Source organism: Notolepis coatsorum (genome assembly GCF_963971535.1).
Source record: "Notolepis coatsorum genome assembly, chromosome: 4".
Lineage (NCBI taxonomy): Eukaryota > Metazoa > Chordata > Actinopteri > Aulopiformes > Paralepididae > Notolepis > Notolepis coatsorum.
The window spans coordinates 151,370,799-151,388,536 of record NC_140168.1 but is presented as its reverse complement, the minus strand read 5'-3'; the positions used below and the strand labels follow the sequence as shown (position 1 = coordinate 151,388,536).

Here is a 17,738-nt window from a genome sequence, read left to right as displayed (position 1 = left end):
CATCACTACTGCACTATCTCGCGTACGTGCACGCGTACTGAATAAACCACAAATGTACCTCTAATACCAGTATTAGTCTGACCACACCCCTCATCAGCTTACCTTCATAAGCAGGTGTGTGGTCACCTGCTCTCCTCCTTCTCGCTTTCACCACAAGGAAGAAGTGCCTCGGTAGATCCCCACACTTGACACCATGATGGAAGAAATTGGATTAGGAACAGCTTTGGGAAACAAGGATACGTTGACATCATATCTTTATTTTCTCTCTCACTATTTTCGAGAAAATACGGCGATATTGTCTTCGTACTGGAGGGTCTGGAAGATGATGATCATTCTAAAAACCCTCCACCGGTTTTCGTATTGGGAGCACGCCGCTGCATGCTTCTCAACTGCAGTTCCTTGCTGTGTTTGTTGGGGTGAAACCTGTCAGGCCACAGCTGAACTGTCGGACATGCCGCTGTTGTGAGAAGCGGTGCGTTCCAGGTTGGGTGAGTAGTGTTTGCTGGCGGGCTCCACTTGTCTGTTAGTGCTATGGGGGCTACTTGACAAAGTTTATGGAAACCGGCCCCAGACTGGGGTCCTTTGTTCAGCCACCTAGGCGACAGAAGGCCTTGGTCTGGAGACCATTATAGTTTTAACTAGTGGGCCGCGACCATTGACACTGGTGATCCCTGTGTGTTCTGGACGAGTGGATTCTCTCTGTCACCGTGTTAAGACCCCATCTTTCATATCCAAATGAGAGTATTCCTTCACGAGGGGATATGTGCATGTAATGTGCGATAGCGGCAGATTCATGTTCAATGTCAGCTACACAGGCCAGTTGGTACTGTGCTGATCCGTCGGATGTGGTAATGTCACCGTTGTGAAGCGGTGTGGACATCTTGTTTTCTCTTTTCTCTTAAAAAGTGGGGAGAGGTTCAGAACGGCGGCCTGTCTGGGTGAGTGTTATGTCATTGTTTACATGTTCATAGCTTACGGTTAGCCGGTCAGCTGTTAACTGCTGCGTTAGCCTGCTGGATCGCTGCATGGCCTGCTTAAGGCCTACTATTAGCCAGTCGGCTGTTAGCTGCGGGGCTAGCATGTCGTGGTCGCTAGGTGACGTTAGCTTGCTGCTATGGCCATGGCCTGGCGCGGGGTAGCTTAGCTTCTCGCGCGCCGCCGGGAGCTCGCTTCTGATCGCGTGCGTCGTTAGATTGGCGTCTCGCGAGCAGAAGCAATAGCACCCGAACGGTTGGAGCAGCCGTTAGCTTGATGCTATTCTGTTGAACGTGCTTTGATTTTAACATGTTTTACACTCTTGACCACGACGTCATCCTTGACAGGGGATGTTCGTCGACCCTGCCCTGAGCCTGGACGGGGATTGCGTCAACAAAGAGGACTGTAGCGACTGGTTGGAGCGGCGACGCTGCCCGGATCGAACAAACACAGGACGGCTGTGTTCTACGGTGTCTTGTGACTGCACTTCGCTGATCTGCGTTCCGGGTAGGTACGGGGTTGGCCAGACCTCATAACACGTCTTCTGGTTTTACTTTGCTAAATGTATTGTGAATAACGGTGTTTTTCCCAAAACGTGTGTTGCTGCAATGCATTTAGGATACGTTGCGGGTTGTGTGTGAGCTGTTTTTGTCACTGGCAGTTAGCTTCTCCGTGCAAACGGGATGTAATGATCTGGTTGTTGTGTGAGTAACACGACCGTGTACTCACAACTAAGGTAACTAACCTATGAAGCTATGCTTGGTGACAAGTGAGTAAAAGAATATTCTTTCTCAGACTGTAATGACAATGAACAGTGTGTTCACACATTAACAGGTTTTCCTGTTTTAACTGGCCGTATTGAGGGTAAAATAGGAGGATTGTGTTTCCCCCCCCGGTTCCCTGGGGACTTTATCACCTCCTATCAGACATGTTGTGCATTAATTGTGTCTTTTGTGTGGTAGGGATACGATGTAACTCTTAGCTTGATTGCTGAGGTTGTGCTAAATCTGCTGGAGAAACTTATTTCCTAAAGGGAAATTGGTTTGGTTGCTGTCATGTGTGCTTAGCAAGGCCTGTGGTCGATACTAATCAAGAATGATGTATTCTCTCATTGTGAAAAAAACGGCGTTCCTCTGTTGAGTGTTTTTGCCAGTTTTTGTAGGTGATGATGGGTTGTGTGTGTCATGTGACCTACAACTGGGTTGTACTGGCCACAGAAGCACATGTGTATGTTGGACCGGGGTTCTTAGAGCCCTCTCTATTCTGTGTTTTTCCTTAGTAAAAATCAGATGGCAGGTTAGCTCATGCGCTGTGTGGAGCTGTGAAACGCTTCATAGAGCTGACTATGACTGTGTCATATTCTCTTTTTGTCGTTACGTCGTATCATGGGTGTGGGGTCGTAAAGGGGTGAACTGGTAACCTTTCCTCTCCCCATTGTTCTGTCGGTCAGGGGTACACCCCCTGTCCTTCAAGGTTCCCGTCACGTGGCGGTTCGGCACGTTACGGGGGGGGGGGGGGGGGGGGGGGGGGAGGGAGTTCCTGGTCCCACGGCCTGGTATATTGGGCGTGTGCACCGCAGGAATTCCCCCGCCATAGAGTACGTCACCGTGCGCGTCTCTGTTGGTAGGACTTCCGTGTGCTGTTCAGGTCCATGTGATGGATCTGTTTTCAGGGGGGGTGGTCAGGGCTCCTCCTCACCAAGCGCCTATTCAGGCCTTCTGTGAGTTCGGACTCCTTCTTCCATGTGAGGAAGCCTCCATCAGAGTACAGAGCCTTCCTCCTCAGATTGTCAAAGTGAGTGGACCCTCTAGAAGGGTCCTTTTCTATTGTATGTATATTCGATTCAATTCGTTTATTGAGTGTGTATGGGTTCAGTGCCTCTTCCCCGGAGGCCCTAAAACCAGTTTTTTACATGGCTCAAGGTGCAATATATTCTTTTCAATCTGTACAGCTCGCGTGGGAAGTCTCTCTGGGGATCCCCGTCTCTTCCTATGGGAGGGTGGTGGGATGTAAAAATGTGAAATTTTTTTACCCCGGCTGTGTAGACTGGGATACATACTGTTGATGCTTCCTTCTTTCTATTCCAGAAGTGTTGGAGTTAGGGAGTGTCACACCCCTCTTGTCGTTCCCCTGGGCGCCTTGGGGATTCAATGACAGGTCTAAATAGCCTGTTCATTGATGGGGGTGTGTCCCGACGCACGTATGGTGCTAGCTCGCTGTAAACAGGCGATTGACTGGCACGCCTTGGTTGCTTGTGGTTGAAACAGCGTTTTTATAAAGCAACTGAGATGGGGGTTTTTCCTCTTCCGACGACCACATCCCATGACCTGGGTGGGTTGTCGACGGATTCTCGTTCATGTCTGGGGGATGATGACGGGATGGATCTGAACATATGTAGTGGGGTCTCACGCCCTTGGGGTGGGCCACCAGGCGCGGTTCGTCCGAACGTCTGGGTGGCGCCTTCTTTTCATGTTAAGATCAACACGCATATCTGCCCTTCTCCTGGAGTAGGCATGTCGGCGTGGTTAGGGCACGGGACTGGTTCTGGTCACGCTGGTCCAGATCAGTTGAACCCGTTGTCCGCCGGGGATGCAGATCTGCTGTTCTGGTACCCTGAGGGACTTGGGCTTTTTTCAGGGGGAAAAATGCCGGGTCGGTCTGGGTGTCACAGGGTTGAGCGCTATGGAAACCCTGGTTGGGTATGTTTTTACTCAGCACTGTCGTCATGGCTTACAGCCATGCCATTCTGTACGCGCTCGATCTCGTCGGATCTCGGCCGCTACACAGGTTGGTCCTGGTTAGTACTTGGTTGGGAGACCGCCGGGGAATACCAGGTACGGTGTGCTTAGGGGCTGGTTCTCCATTATTTTTCGCTCCTCTCTCACGCATGGCGAAGAGGGGCCTGTGGGGGTGGTTTTTTGACCTCCTCTGGTGACCCTGTGCTTCCCGTACCGCCAGGCCCGGTCCGAAGTGATGTTTGCGATCCGTAGGCCTGGGTTAACCCTTTTTGGAAACTGAAACACTTGTACTGCGGTATAGCCGGTGTATGCCCGCAGGTGTGTTTTGGAGTTTTTTCTTGAGGGGTTATAGGAACAACCACCGCATTGGGTAACACCGAGGTGGTTGATTCCCTGGTGTGTTGGAGCAGTGTCAACTCCCGGGTTCACCGTTTGAGGGTGCCCCTGCACGTTCATGACGTCTGCCAATCGTGTCAGCCTTCTCTGCCTCGACCCCTCTGGGTGGGGGTTTTTAAATGGAGGCTTGGTCATGCAACACCGCCAGCTTACGCTCCTTCCGCCGGGGCGGCTGTGTTCAGCTGTCCCCTCTGGCGCCTGTCTCGTCCGCAGTCTCCAGGCTAGGGTTAACAGCCTGTTGCCTGGTTTTTCCCCGGTGCGCTGCCTGCTTCCGTTGGTTAACCTTTTTGTGTGCTTACGGCCATGCTGACTGCCTGTTCTGCAGGGTCAGTGTGCCAGGCGGTGTACTATTGGGGGGACGGGGCCCGCTCGGCTTACGGCCATACCAACCTGAACACGCCCGATCTCGTCCGATCTCGGAAGCTAAGCAGGTTCTGGCCTGGTTAGTACTTGGATGGGATTCCGCCTGGGAATACCAGGTGCAGTAACTGAGGGGCCTTTGTCCGAATACGCTGGCGATGTGGGGGGCGGGGCACTACGTGCCCACCTGGTGGGGTCTTGATGCTGGCATCATGGACTTCTCCGGGCCCCCATTCCAGGGAGTCCAGTCCTTTTGGTGGGTCTGGGTCTTCCTTCGCGCTCCGCTGCTACGGCCTTGCCACAGGGTTGGGTTTGCCCTTGGCCCCGTGATTCTGGGGGCAGTAACGAGGTTGTTCCTCCGTTCGTTCCCGGGTGGCATGCGGGTTGTGCGTGTGTGTAGTCGTGGGGTCAGGCCACGGTCTGCTCACCCTGTGCGTTGAGTTGCTTGAGTGCCTCTTCGCACGGTCGGGTCCGTCGCCTTCCCGTGAAGCCTCTAATAGGGGGGATACCCTCCATTAGGGGGGGTCGGGGGGGCTCGGCCCTCCCTGTTCTGATGGTTTTGGGGGGCTGTCAGCGGGGTGTATTTGTCAGCCAAGTGGCTCCGCTTGGCCTCCCTTGTGCAGTAGTGATGCCAAGCTAAGCCACTAACGATACAGAACGTTAGGTTATGACTATAACCAAGTTCTGTTAGTTAGGGGCGATGCTTGGCATCAGACGGCCGCTGCAGCCCTTGTCCTCACCTTGTGGTGAAAGCTTGGGAAGGAGGAGAGCAGGTGACCACACACCTGCTTATGAAGGTAAGCTGATGAGGGGTGTGGTCAGACTAATACTGGTATTAGAGGTACATTTGTGGTTTATTCAGTACGCGTGCACGTACGCGAGATAGTGCAGTAGTGATGCCAAGCATCGCCCCTAACTAACAGAACTTGGTTATAGTCATAACCTAACGTTATACCCATCTTATTATGCTCATGGACTTACGCTCTTGACCTACTTAAGTGTTCTTCGCCATATAAGCGCAATTCATAATTCTCAATTTGTAACCTATTGTTGCTGCTCTAATAATAAATACCTCTAAATAGAACTTTCTTTGTTAAGCCGTATTCTTGTGTGGGTGTTCACCAGATATACCGTGTACTGTATGGCCAGTAATTAAAGTACATAACTAAGTAGTGGTTTAATGATACCATACTCTCAATACAGTCAGGGAATTGTACCCCTCAGTTACAGGTACAGTACAGTACAGCTCAATACACACAATTGTTAAGGGGATGCAGACCAGAGAAAGACTTTCGTCTTGTTTACATCAGGGTTCCCCATTTTCAATTCATAATGAATTGTAAGTAAGGGTGCAATAGAAATGTTTCATAATGATGTTCAGTGTATTCATAAGTGTATTGCTCTCCTTAATGTAGTGGTGACTGTGCAGACTCAGGGAGGAGGCAGAGAAGGAGAGAAAGAGACCCAAGAGTTACAGGTAATGGAAATATCAGACAGCTTAAAGTGTAGGATAACATAACAAATTAAGACACAAAATAGGCTATATTTACAGCAGACCCGGTTATTGTTCCTTGTTGGTATTTTCTCTCTCTTTCTTATTAAAAACTTGGCCTATTTGAAAGGAGATTGATTTAATAAAAATAAAAGAGCGAAAAATCAATATACAGTATATATATATATATATATATATATATATATATATATATATATATATATATATATATTAATATATTATTATTATTATAGTAATTGGCTATCATACTGCAATATAAACTGAGTTTTATAGTGAAAAGAGCAGCTTTATTGGTCAAGATTGAAGGCTCTATATTGCAGGAAATTGCACGTACAGGTTCATTAAATGAAAAAAAAAAACCACCCCTTGCCTGTCAAAAAAATAATAATAATAATGCACCCCCACTTTCAACTATAACTAGGCGGCCATGCCCCCAGGTTCTTTATTAATGTTTCTTTTTTAGTTTTGGAGCCGATAATTAGAATTTCAGTTTTGTTCTCGTTTAGTTTCAGGAAGTTCTTACTCATCCATTTATTTATTGCCAGTAAGCAGTCTGTAATGGAGCTAATCGCTGTATCATTTGGTTCAGCAGATATGTACAGTTGTGTATCATCCGCATAGCTATGGAAATCTACATTATGTTCTCTGATGATATCACCCAGCGGTAATGTAAAGGGAGAAGAGTAAAGGACCTAAGCAACTCCCTTGTGCAACTCCATAGTTGTTGTCGTATATATCAGACATGTGATCTCCTAGTTTAACATAGAATTTCCTCCCTCTGATGTATGTTTTAACCCTTAGAAGTCAACGGGGCCTATTGCTCCCGTGGGCGGAGAACAAAAGAATTAGAATCTCTCACAAATGCTCAGGAAGTCCCGTTTTTCAAAAATCTGTAAAAATAGCACAAAGACAATTTCGAGTGCATAATAGTGTAATCTATATGTATCCTTACTTGCTAAACATAATACGACTTGTAAATATGTTTAATTCTTGCTCAATTGTATAGTTCTAAATATCCCTGTATTCCCCCGAAACTACAACGCGTCACGTACATGCACGCGCGCACACACACACAGCGCATAGGTGTTAATCACTGAGTGATCTAATATGCATATTCTTCAGCGCGAGAGGGGGGGGGGTTGTGTTTCTCACTGTCTGTCGTTGATAATATAATCTGAAGAGGTCCTGCATTATTATTATTATCATTCTCGAGAATACACGCGGACCCGACGGAACGTTAACTTATGAATAAAAAGTAGTCTAACATGCTTTTCATCCTCGCCCGTGTATATACCCACGTCGCGCTAAAACATCAACTACTGTATGAGTAGAGACAGAGTGCTTGTGTGTACGAGTTATGATGAGTTATCTCGCAGTTTTCTAGAGTAGAAAGGTGCGCCCAGTAGAGCACACACACACACAGAAGGAATTTCTTGTACAGCGAGTTGGGCGTTTTATTTATTTTATCACTTGTAGGCTACCATAGCGAAGGCTCATGGCAGCAACGTTAGTGGTTGAAACGTGATTCGAGAGTGATACCAAGTGGAAGGAAATATATCCTGTCATCAGTGCGTATAGCAGGTATCCTCGAAATTCTCCGCTCCTGTCTGTCCGCCTGCACTGCTCCAACTGCCTGTGTCTGTCTACTGCTTTGGTCCAATCATATTCAGAGTCCCGTCAGAATCCAGCCCCCCCACCCACAGTCTGCGAATCAGAGGCAGAGTAGGGCGGGTCTTCACGAAATGCGTGTTGTCTCTTTCAACGGGTTGGAGTCAGAGCGAGAGTTGACAGCGCATATACAGGTAGTCTAATCTGCAGGTACTGTAGCGAGTAGCATAGTTTTGCCAGCAGGCAGTTAGTAGAAAAATATGGCATGTTCAAAGATGGCCAGTAAAATAAAAGTCAACAGTGAAAATCGCTGCAATAATAATTCTTTCTTTCTTTCTTTCTTTCTTTCTTTCTTTCTTTCTTTCTTTCTTTCTTTCTTTCTTTCTTTCTTTCTCTTTCTTTCTTTCTTTCTTTCTCTCTCTCTCTCTCTCTCTCTCTCTCTCTCATTCTAGAGAAATACAACCACAAATTGTTATTGGTTTGCTTCTTTTTCTTACAGTACTATATATACTGTACTTTACTGTATATACTGTACCATCCACTGTACTGAAACATCTCAATATAAGTAATCATGGTATGCTGCAAAAGGTGATATGGTATGTGATATGGTACAGTACTGTAAATACCATCTCTCTCTCTCTCTCTCTCTCTGGCTTTATTGAGGAAGGGCACACCTCTATCAGCTGAGTAACAATGTTCATCAAAGTGTTGAGTGCTACAGTGTAGGTTAGTATATTAGGACAAGTGCATACCTACATGTATGACCTATATCTATCTACTACTTTTGGATATGAGCATTTTTTCAATACCCAACTATGTAGTGGCCGCTTGTCGCTAGGCTAGGCCTCCTGCTGGGTCCATTCACTGGAATAACAAAGGAATGACTGGGCCTTTGCTCCAGGTGTGAAATGGTTCTAGTGACAATGATCACATTGAATTCTGGGAGTGTAGTTCTCTCATCAGATAGCTGAATGAACTTGGATCTAGTTCAAAGTCCTATACTGAAAAGGTGTTAGGATTTTACCAGAATGTTTGATAGGACATTGATTGAAAACTATCGTCTCAAATTTGACAATTGATGGCTTATTTTGAAGGTATGAATCTGTAATTTTATATTATGTAACAAAAAAAAAGGGGGAAATTCTCAGGAGGAGGAGCTATTTAGGTTAGACTTCTAAGGGTTAAACCAGCCCAGCACATGTTCTGAGAAACCGACATGGTTTTCAAGACGATCGAATAAAGGTTATAGAAATGTAAAAAATATATATATATATATATTTGAAAACCGATACAGATATTTTCCGATATCACATTTTAATGCCAATATCTGTAGACCGATAATATCGGACATCCCTACTGAATACGTTTTGTGATATCACCATGATTCATAGGAAGTAGCTTGAAAAGTATCCCACCAAAATGTTCAAGTGATGGATTATTTTGAAGGTATGAATCTGTACTTTCATAATATGTAAAAAAAAATTCAAAGAATTAAGATCCCTCAACATGACCCTGAAGTCCATACCTGGGCACATATGTAGTTCATCGATCACTATTGTACGAGGATGGACACCAACCTCTTCTGTCTGAGAAACGTCTGCAGGTTTAGGAGCCTTCTTGAACAGTCCACTGAATATGTCTTTCTCCTGAAACGGAGAGCGAGAGAGAGTTGACGTGCAGTAAGTCTGCTGACAAAAAGTTATTCAAATGTGTTCATAAATAATGCATTAAACAACTCACCTTATTGCTCTTCTCAGATAAACTGTCACTGCTGGTTGACAGCTCATCGTGCAGTGACCGGTTGTCCTGAGCAGAGACAAAACAGTTTTTTTGTTAACCACACATTGTATCAAAAGCTATAATGTGTTTCATAGTCTTGTGCCAGTGTTGTAGTACTTGAGTCCTGGACTGATTTTCAGGACTCGCGACTCAACTTGGACTTGAGCACCGACGCCATTCGGACTCGGAAGGTGCAGACGAGAACTCGAAACTGATCATTATAATTATTATTTGTATGTAGTAGACCCTAATCATTTGGCATAAGATATTGATGGCTAGTGCATTTGTTTGGCTATTGTGTCACAAAGTAAAGAAACTCCCTTTGAAATGGTGACCGCTGTGTCATTTATGTTTAATGTAGACCTTTTTTTATTTGTATGTCAGCTCTTTGACTGCCAGAGTGGAGTGGGGACTCGACTCAGGCTCTTCTTTGGTGACTCGGACTCGAACACTGGGGACTCGAGACTCGACTCAGACTTGAGATTTTAGTGACTCGACTACAACACTGCCTTGGGCCATCTGTAACTGTGTAACTGGCCTATGAAATTCATTGTGCATTTTGTTTGCAACCATTTCGGCAGTAGAACACATGAAGACACATCTGATTATACTGTCTTGGCTTCCTTCCTGTCTTAGAAAAGGATATGTCTCATGGTTTCTGAAGGCAACACTTTGCCTTGTTGGACTGGAGCTGATTAGAGGAGGCAACACACAGCTTCAAGACAGACTGGAGCTGGTTAGAGGTCAAGGTCAAAGTCAACTTTATTTATATAGCACATTTAAAACCAACCGAAGTTGTACCAAAGTGCTTCACAATATAACACAGAGAAATACAAAAAATACAATATAAAAACTGAGAAATACAAATATATATATATATATATACAAAATACAGTATACACACAATCAGAAGCTGCAATACATTAAAACAATATAAAAAACGAAGAAATACAAAAATATTCAAATACAGTATACACAAAATCAGAAGCTGCAATACATTAAAAACAATCACGACACGACCAGGGATATATGGCTTACTAAGCCTCAAACGCCAAAGAAAATAGGTGAGTCTTTAGCTGAGCCTTAAAATTTTCTAGGGTCTGAGCAGACCTAATTTGGAGTGGATGACTGTTCCACAGTTTAGGGGCAGCCACTGCAAAGGCTCGGTCACCTTTTGTTTTTTGCCTAGACCTTGGGACATCTAAAAGTAATTTGTTTATGACCTCAGTGCTCTAACTGGGGTGCAAGCATGGAGAAGTTCAGCTAGGTACTGAGGGGCCAGACCATTTAAGGCTTTAAAAACAAACATCGCAATTTTTAAATCAATCCTGAAACGAACAGGGAGCCAGTGCAGGGAAGCTAGCACTGGTCTGATGTGCTCACGCCTCTTAGTGCCAGTCAAGAGGCGTGCAGCAGCGTTCTGCACTAGCTGCAGGCGTCGTAGGGAGAGCTGGTCGAGACCCACATATAGAGCATTACAGTAGTCCAGCCTTGACGATATGAACGCATGGATGACCCTCTCCAGGTCTTTGGGAGATAGGTAGGGCTTTATCTTTGCCAGGAGCCTAAGTTGAAAGAAGGAGCCTTTAACCACAGACCCAATCCGTTTATAAAATTTCAGATCCCTGGTATAACGCTAAAAAAATAAATCTTAAAAAAAATAAATGTCAGATCCCTGTCAAAAGTGACACCAAGGCTTTTTATAGAATTTTGTTTTTTGGCATCGAGGGGCCCTAAAACACCAGCCGAGTTTCCCAAGCGGTCCACATGCCCAAACACAATTACCTCCGTCTTGCCGTCATTAAGATTTGGGAAGTTTAGATCCATCCAAATCTTAATGTCGGCAAGAGCGGCCAGCAGAGGTTCAAGACAGTTATTGCACTCTACTTTTAGAGGAAGGTAAATTTGGACATCGTCCGCGTAGCAGTGAAAGGAGACATTATGTTTGCGTAGAATAGAACCTAAGGGCAGCATGTATAAAGAAAATAACAAGGGACCCAGGATGGAACCTTGGGGAACACCACAGGAAAGAGGGGCCACATTTGAGGAGAATTCACCCAGATGGACAGAGAAAATCCTATCAGTCAGGTACGACTGAATTAACATAAGGGCAGCACCTCTGATGCCAACACACTGTTCTAGGCGGGATAAAAGGGTCTTATGATCCAGCGTATCAAAGGCAGCGGTCAAATCCAGTGTTACCATAATGGCATCACACCCAGAGTCCACAGTTAACACTTTGCATGCCACGCCCGAGATTTCTCGGGTTTACCCCCCGCGGGTTGAATGCCCACTCACGAGAATTCTCGTATTTTCAATTTTCTTTTTTTTTAGCGATCTGAAATCATATTTCATCAACAAAGTCTACCGTTGGAAATTCAGCTACATCAGGCGCTCAGATGTGGAAAAAAGCGCCCCCTATCGTCTCCCAGGTGGTAATTCACCCTTTTGGATTGAACTCAATGAAAATGAATGAGAAAAAAATACCTGCACTCCACATTTTACTTCTCACTCACGCAGCCGGCATCTACCAGCTTCATGCTGGACTCTCGGAGCCGCGGGGAATATGTGTTTTGCTGTATACACAGTGGATCACTAAAATGAGCGATTTTTTCGAATGGCGATCAGGAATTGGAATAATCCATTTGGATACCATCTGATCTCAGGTAAGGAATCTATGTTACAAGTCTAAGGATAATCAGACCCGTTTTCACGGATATATAAGCTTTTATGTGATTATGTGATATCGCTGTTTGACTGTGCCCGCCGTCAGGAAATAGGAGAATCGATTTTCAGCGCGCGCCACGAGCGTGCATGCGTACACATAATACTATCGATAATCTAGCGTTTATTTGAAAACGATTCATAAATAGGCCGAACAATGACAACGTTCTAGAATATTCCAGTAAAAGGCGATTATCATGGAAACCTCTTTTTTCTCCGTGAAAACGAGGGGTTTTCTAAATGCTTTTTTTTTATCATTTTTTTTTTATTATTATTCACATGAAACAAGACAACACATTAACCACAATCACAATACACAGAACTTCACAGGAAAATAACAAAAACAATAATAATACAGAAATAACAATTTATAAATTATAAAGACAAAAAGAAAAGAAAATAGAGTTCAACCTTTTTAAATTTCAAAATTTCAAGGGGTGCTATCTAATAAATTACCAAATAGTGAAGAAATAGCTAAATAGCTGCCCCCCAATAAAATCCCCAGTTAAATTCAAGACATAACAAAAGACAAGACAGACAAGACATTTCCTCCTCCCCCTCCCATGAGACCGCCGGACTCCCCCGAACAAGCACCCCAACCCCGCTCAGCCGCACACGGCGGTCCTGACCTTCTCAGCTGCTGCGAACCACAGGTCAATTCCAGCCTGCCCCACCCCAATCACCCGCGCCGTGGATATCTCAAGATAAATCACATCCAACAGTGTTAGGGACCAGTTAATCACTGTGAGCTTCTCAGGCTCCTTCCACCTCAATGCTATTAGCTTCTTCGCTGCTGTGACGCCCGCTAGGACAACCCTTTTCAGTTGTACGGACGCGGGTAGTGTTGTTATATCGTTCAGGAGTAGCGTAACAGCTGTGAATGGGATAGTTAAGCCACACAGATCTGAAAGTTTGTCCGTTATTGACCTCCAGAAGCGGGCCACTGGTGGGCAATCCCAATACATATGCATATAAGTGCCAGTGGCCTTTTGAGAGCACAAAGTGCACCGAGAGTCGGTTATCAGTCCCATAGCAAATAGCTTCCTAGGTGTAAGATAGGTCCTATGAATATAATTAAAATTAATTTGCTGGTGATTGGGGTTGCGGGAAGACAATGCCACATTTGCCCAAACATCATCCCAGTCAAACTCGGGGTCCAACTCCGGGATATCCACACGCCAGATTGTATCCAATGATAAATCTTTATACGTGGATTGAATTAAGAGCGTATAAAAGTCTGAGACAAACCCTCTGGAGGTCGTCCTGTCCACTATGAGCCTGAGGAAGGGGTGTGGGTGCAAAGCTTGAGCCCACGGCACGCCATGCGCCCTCAGCGCTGACCTTAGTTGAAGGTAAAGAAAGAAGGACTCGCCGGGAAGATCATAAAATTCTCTTAAGTCCTGAAACGCACGGAGGCCGTTATATATCATAAATATCCTCCAGAGTATGAACTCCCCTCCTCTGCCATTGAGGAATATTAACCGGCTTGTGCCCAACAAGTAATTGCTGGTTATTAAAAATTGGAGAGTCCAGGTGCCATGGGCATTTAACCCCACACGACTTCTGTACATTACACCACGTTTGGATCACGTGAGTTATGATCGGTCCATACCTCAGCCGGCATTTCGAAATAGGGACAGTGGAGTACACCACATCCTGCAATCTTAGCGGTGAGACCGCCGCCACTTCTAAGGAGCGCCAAGATACAGCATCTACAGGGTCTAGCCAGCACATCAGAGGTCTCAGTGAAAAGGACCAGAAATAAAGCTTAAAATCAGGGATTGCGAGGCCCCCATCTTGTTTCCTATGTTGAGTAGTAGCTCTTTTGATTCTCGGGCGTTTGTTATTCCAGATAAACTTAGATACCATCGATTGTACCTTGCGCCAGTGGTCTATTGGAGGGGGCAGGGGGATCATTGAGCTAACAATTTATCCTAGGCAGGACGTTCATTTTGATTATGGAAGCCCAGGCTTGTAAGGAGTTAGGAAGGGACGACCATCTGTCTAGATCCTGGCGTATTTTATCATAAGTACCCGTGAAGTTGTACTTAGTAGTTTGACTCAGCGTGGGGAATATCTCTATGCCTAAGTATTTAAAATGTTCCACTATGGGGATATCAACTGGTAGTCGCACCGCCTTGGCCAGTTCATTAAGAGGTAGGCAGGCTGATTTGTTTCAGTTACAGTTACAATCCAGTGACAATTTACCAAAGTCTTCGATTATTCCCAATAATTTTGTGGCCGACCGGGAAGGGTCGTCCATAAAAATCAGTAGGTCATCCGCATAGAGAGCAATTTTGTGTGGTGTATTATTGATCATTATGGGGACGATGTCCTCCGATTGCCTAATAAATTGGGCCAATGGTTCGAGGGAAAGCGCGAATAGTCCTGGGCTCAGAGGACAACCCTGTCTAGAAGATCTGGAGACTGGGAAAAGTGTGGAACAGTTTTTGCCTGTCAGTATCATTGCCGACAGCGAGGCATACAGGACTTTAATCATATGAATAAAATTCTTTCCAAGACTCATAACCTCAAGTACCTTCCACAGGTATGACCATTCTAGTCTGTCAAACGCCTTCATGGCATCCAAAGACAGAACTGTGGATGGAGCTGTATTGTCTTTACTGTTATCGACTACATGCAATGAGACGTCGAAACTATCAAACATATTAGGGGACGCGAATGCATAGTCTATTCGAGAGAAGGTTTTGTGTCTGGCTGACAGGTGAGAGTAATCCTTGAGGGTGGGATTGGATATGCGCCATAGGTCTGCGAGCCCCGTGTCCTGGGCCCACATCCTGAGGGCCTTAGAGGACCGTTTTTGGTCGCTTGTTTCAGAGGACCCGGACCCATCCATCTCCGCATCCCAGCATGCATTAAAATCGCCACCCACAATGAGAGCGTATCCAGTAAGTTCCAACATATTCTTCGTGATTGTATTATAGAACGCTGAATCAAATGTGTTAGGGGCATACAATGCTATTATTGCCATCTTCCTATGAGAGAACTCAACTTTTGCTATAGTAATCCTTAGCTCTGTGTCCGACCACACATCCAGGACTTTGATATCAAGGTTACGTCTTGCAACTATGACGACCCCTTTTGTCTTATCATCGGCTGAGGATGAGGAGATAACGTGATATTGTCGATTTGCTAGCCTTGACACATCACCCACCAATAAATGCGTCTCACTAAGGAGAGCAATGTCAATATTTCTTCTCTTCAATAACCAAAGGACACTGGCACGCTTGTGTGGGGCGTTAAGACCCCCTGCGTTCCAAATTAAAATATTCAATTTAGCCATGGTCGAATTTGTCTAAATGCGTGGACAGAGGCGCTGATCCAGGCGGGCCCAGACGGTCAATCCCAGGAGTTCAGAGGAGGAACAATTACACACATATAGGACAACAGTACATAAAACACAGAAAAATACCACCCCAGTTACAACCCCCCCTCCTTCTACTCTAAACCCTAACCCACCAGTCCTAATATTAACCCTCCTATACCCACTCTCCAATCCCCTCCCTATGCCCCATCCACTAAGGATGGTCATCTTCCTATCATTTCCCACTGGAATCATGGATCCAATAAGACGCTCTCCACTCCGACCCCCTCTCTAGATAAACCCCTGTTTAAACCCCCACTAGTCCAATAAACACAAATAAAAATAAAAATTTAAATTCAATAAAGATATCGGTCGAAAACCACGTGAGCCTTGGCCCTAACATGAGACAACTATAAGGGAAAAAATAGCCATTATTATATAATAACTCAACATCATCCTTGTAACCATCTACCTCCGAATCTGCGTATCAATGTCGCAATGTTATAGCATAAATGGATAAAGAAAAAAAAAAAAAAAAAGAAAAAATAATTAAAGCATACCAGCAGATAGTCCAAGGCAGGATCGGATCACAGTTAAATTGTGCAAACAGACGTCATTTAGACAGCAACAATAAAAAGAAAAGGGAAAAAGGGTTATTGTCAAGGTGCACGCATGTAACAGCCCCTCTGGTCAGGCACAAAGTCTGGAATGACATAAACCTATATAAGAACAGAATTAAACACCTTCATTAACCCGGGGATAGTAATAAGCTATACCTGACACAACCTGTTATCATATATTGTATATATATATTCAACCGACCTTCTACTACTGGAGCCCAAAGCTCAAAACAGCCTGGATATAAAAAGTAAAGCATACAAGAAGTTAGTTAAGGACCCGATCACCGTTGAATTGTGCAAACCGATGTCACTTAAACAGCCACAACAACCAAAATACGTAAACATTAACGGGTCTCGAATGTCTCGGCGCGGGCGATAGACACAGCCTGCTAGTTAGCCCGATGCTAGCGTGTAAGCTAGTGATGAACCCACCTAGTACGCTAGAATCCGTTATGTACATTGTCCAGCTAGCTCGCTAGCTTTCATAGAGGCGACACACACGTACGACCATGAGGTCAGCATTAGCAAGTAACAGAAGACATTGGGATGCCCCGCTAGTTTGGATGGGCAGTGGACAGTTAGCCTGTCTGGGCATGACAACAAGCATTTGTGAGTAGTCCGCCCTATCAATGTATTCAGGCCCACATCGCAGAGTCACTCACCCGACATAGTTATCAAGCTACAGTCTCGGCTATCCCCCCGAGATATTCCTCCGCTTTAGCCAACGACCAAAATGAACGACGATCATCGCCCTTACACAGCACAGATAATCTCGCAGGAGCGAATAGCGTAGGCCTCAGGCCTAGTTTCCATAGCCTGGTCATGACCACTTTGTATTCGCCTCTCTGTGCTTGAACCTCCGGCGTAAAGTCTTCAAAAATGGCCACTTTGTGATCGCCGAGACCTAGTTTACCCATTCTGGCACGGGCCGACCGCATGATGAGTTCCCTCTGTTGAAGCCTGTTTAGCTTGACAATGATGGGCCTCGGCTCCTTGTTCACTCCAGGACTGGTCTTGCCCGCTCTGTAGGCCGACTCACATACGGGAGGGGTGGGGAGGACATCTTTCCCCAGTATTTTCTGCAACAATTCCGGCATGTTCTCCGAGAGACGGCCTCCCTCACTGCCCTCCGGTACACCAACAATCCTGATGTTGTAGCGTCTCTCCCGGGACTGCATTTCCACAATTACCGACTGTAGCTTGGCAACTTCAGCCTGCCTAGCCAGCAGGGAGGTCTCCAGACCCGCCAGCCTCTCGCCCTGTAGTGAGGCCTCTGCCGTTAGGGTGGCTAGTTCGTTAGCATTAGCCGAGGAGACAGCATGTATCGACTCCATCTTTTCTCTCAACGGATCGACCGCCAACCTAATTTCCTCTGACATCTCTCGGTGAAGGGTATCAAAAAATTCCGCCTGCACTTTCCTTTGTGTTTCAGCGAAGCGTATCTCAAAGTCTGCATGGAGTTTGGTCATGACCGAGAGAACAGCTTCACTTATCTCACTGATACCGGGCGACGTCGAGGGTAGATCCGGTGGCAGTTTGCCGGCTGGTGTGCTCATGGATCTGGTCTCCACCGACATCGCAGAAAGTTGAAAAAAGTCGACGAAAGTAGTTGAAACTCGACGACTCAACAAGCAGACAAATAACAAATAAAAATAAAATAAAGACTAATGGGGAGAAAAGTATATTTTGCACGATAGAAG

At 45.5% G+C, this 17,738-nt stretch overlaps 1 protein-coding gene across 1 annotated transcript in view; it reads right to left on the bottom strand.

Annotated features, from left to right (window-relative positions):
• Positions 1-17,738, bottom strand: part of LOC311226733 (uncharacterized protein) — a gene marked incomplete at its 3' end in the record, with an annotated part of 175,780 nt that overhangs the window by 83,689 nt on the left and 74,353 nt on the right. Inside the window, exons 22-23 of the mRNA XM_084312143.1 lie at positions 9,331-9,396; positions 9,168-9,236 (exon numbers count right to left, since the gene is read on the bottom strand). Of these exons, the coding sequence (XP_084168269.1) occupies positions 9,168-9,236; positions 9,331-9,396 (135 nt within the window). The remainder of the gene's footprint in view (positions 1-9,167; positions 9,237-9,330; positions 9,397-17,738) is intronic.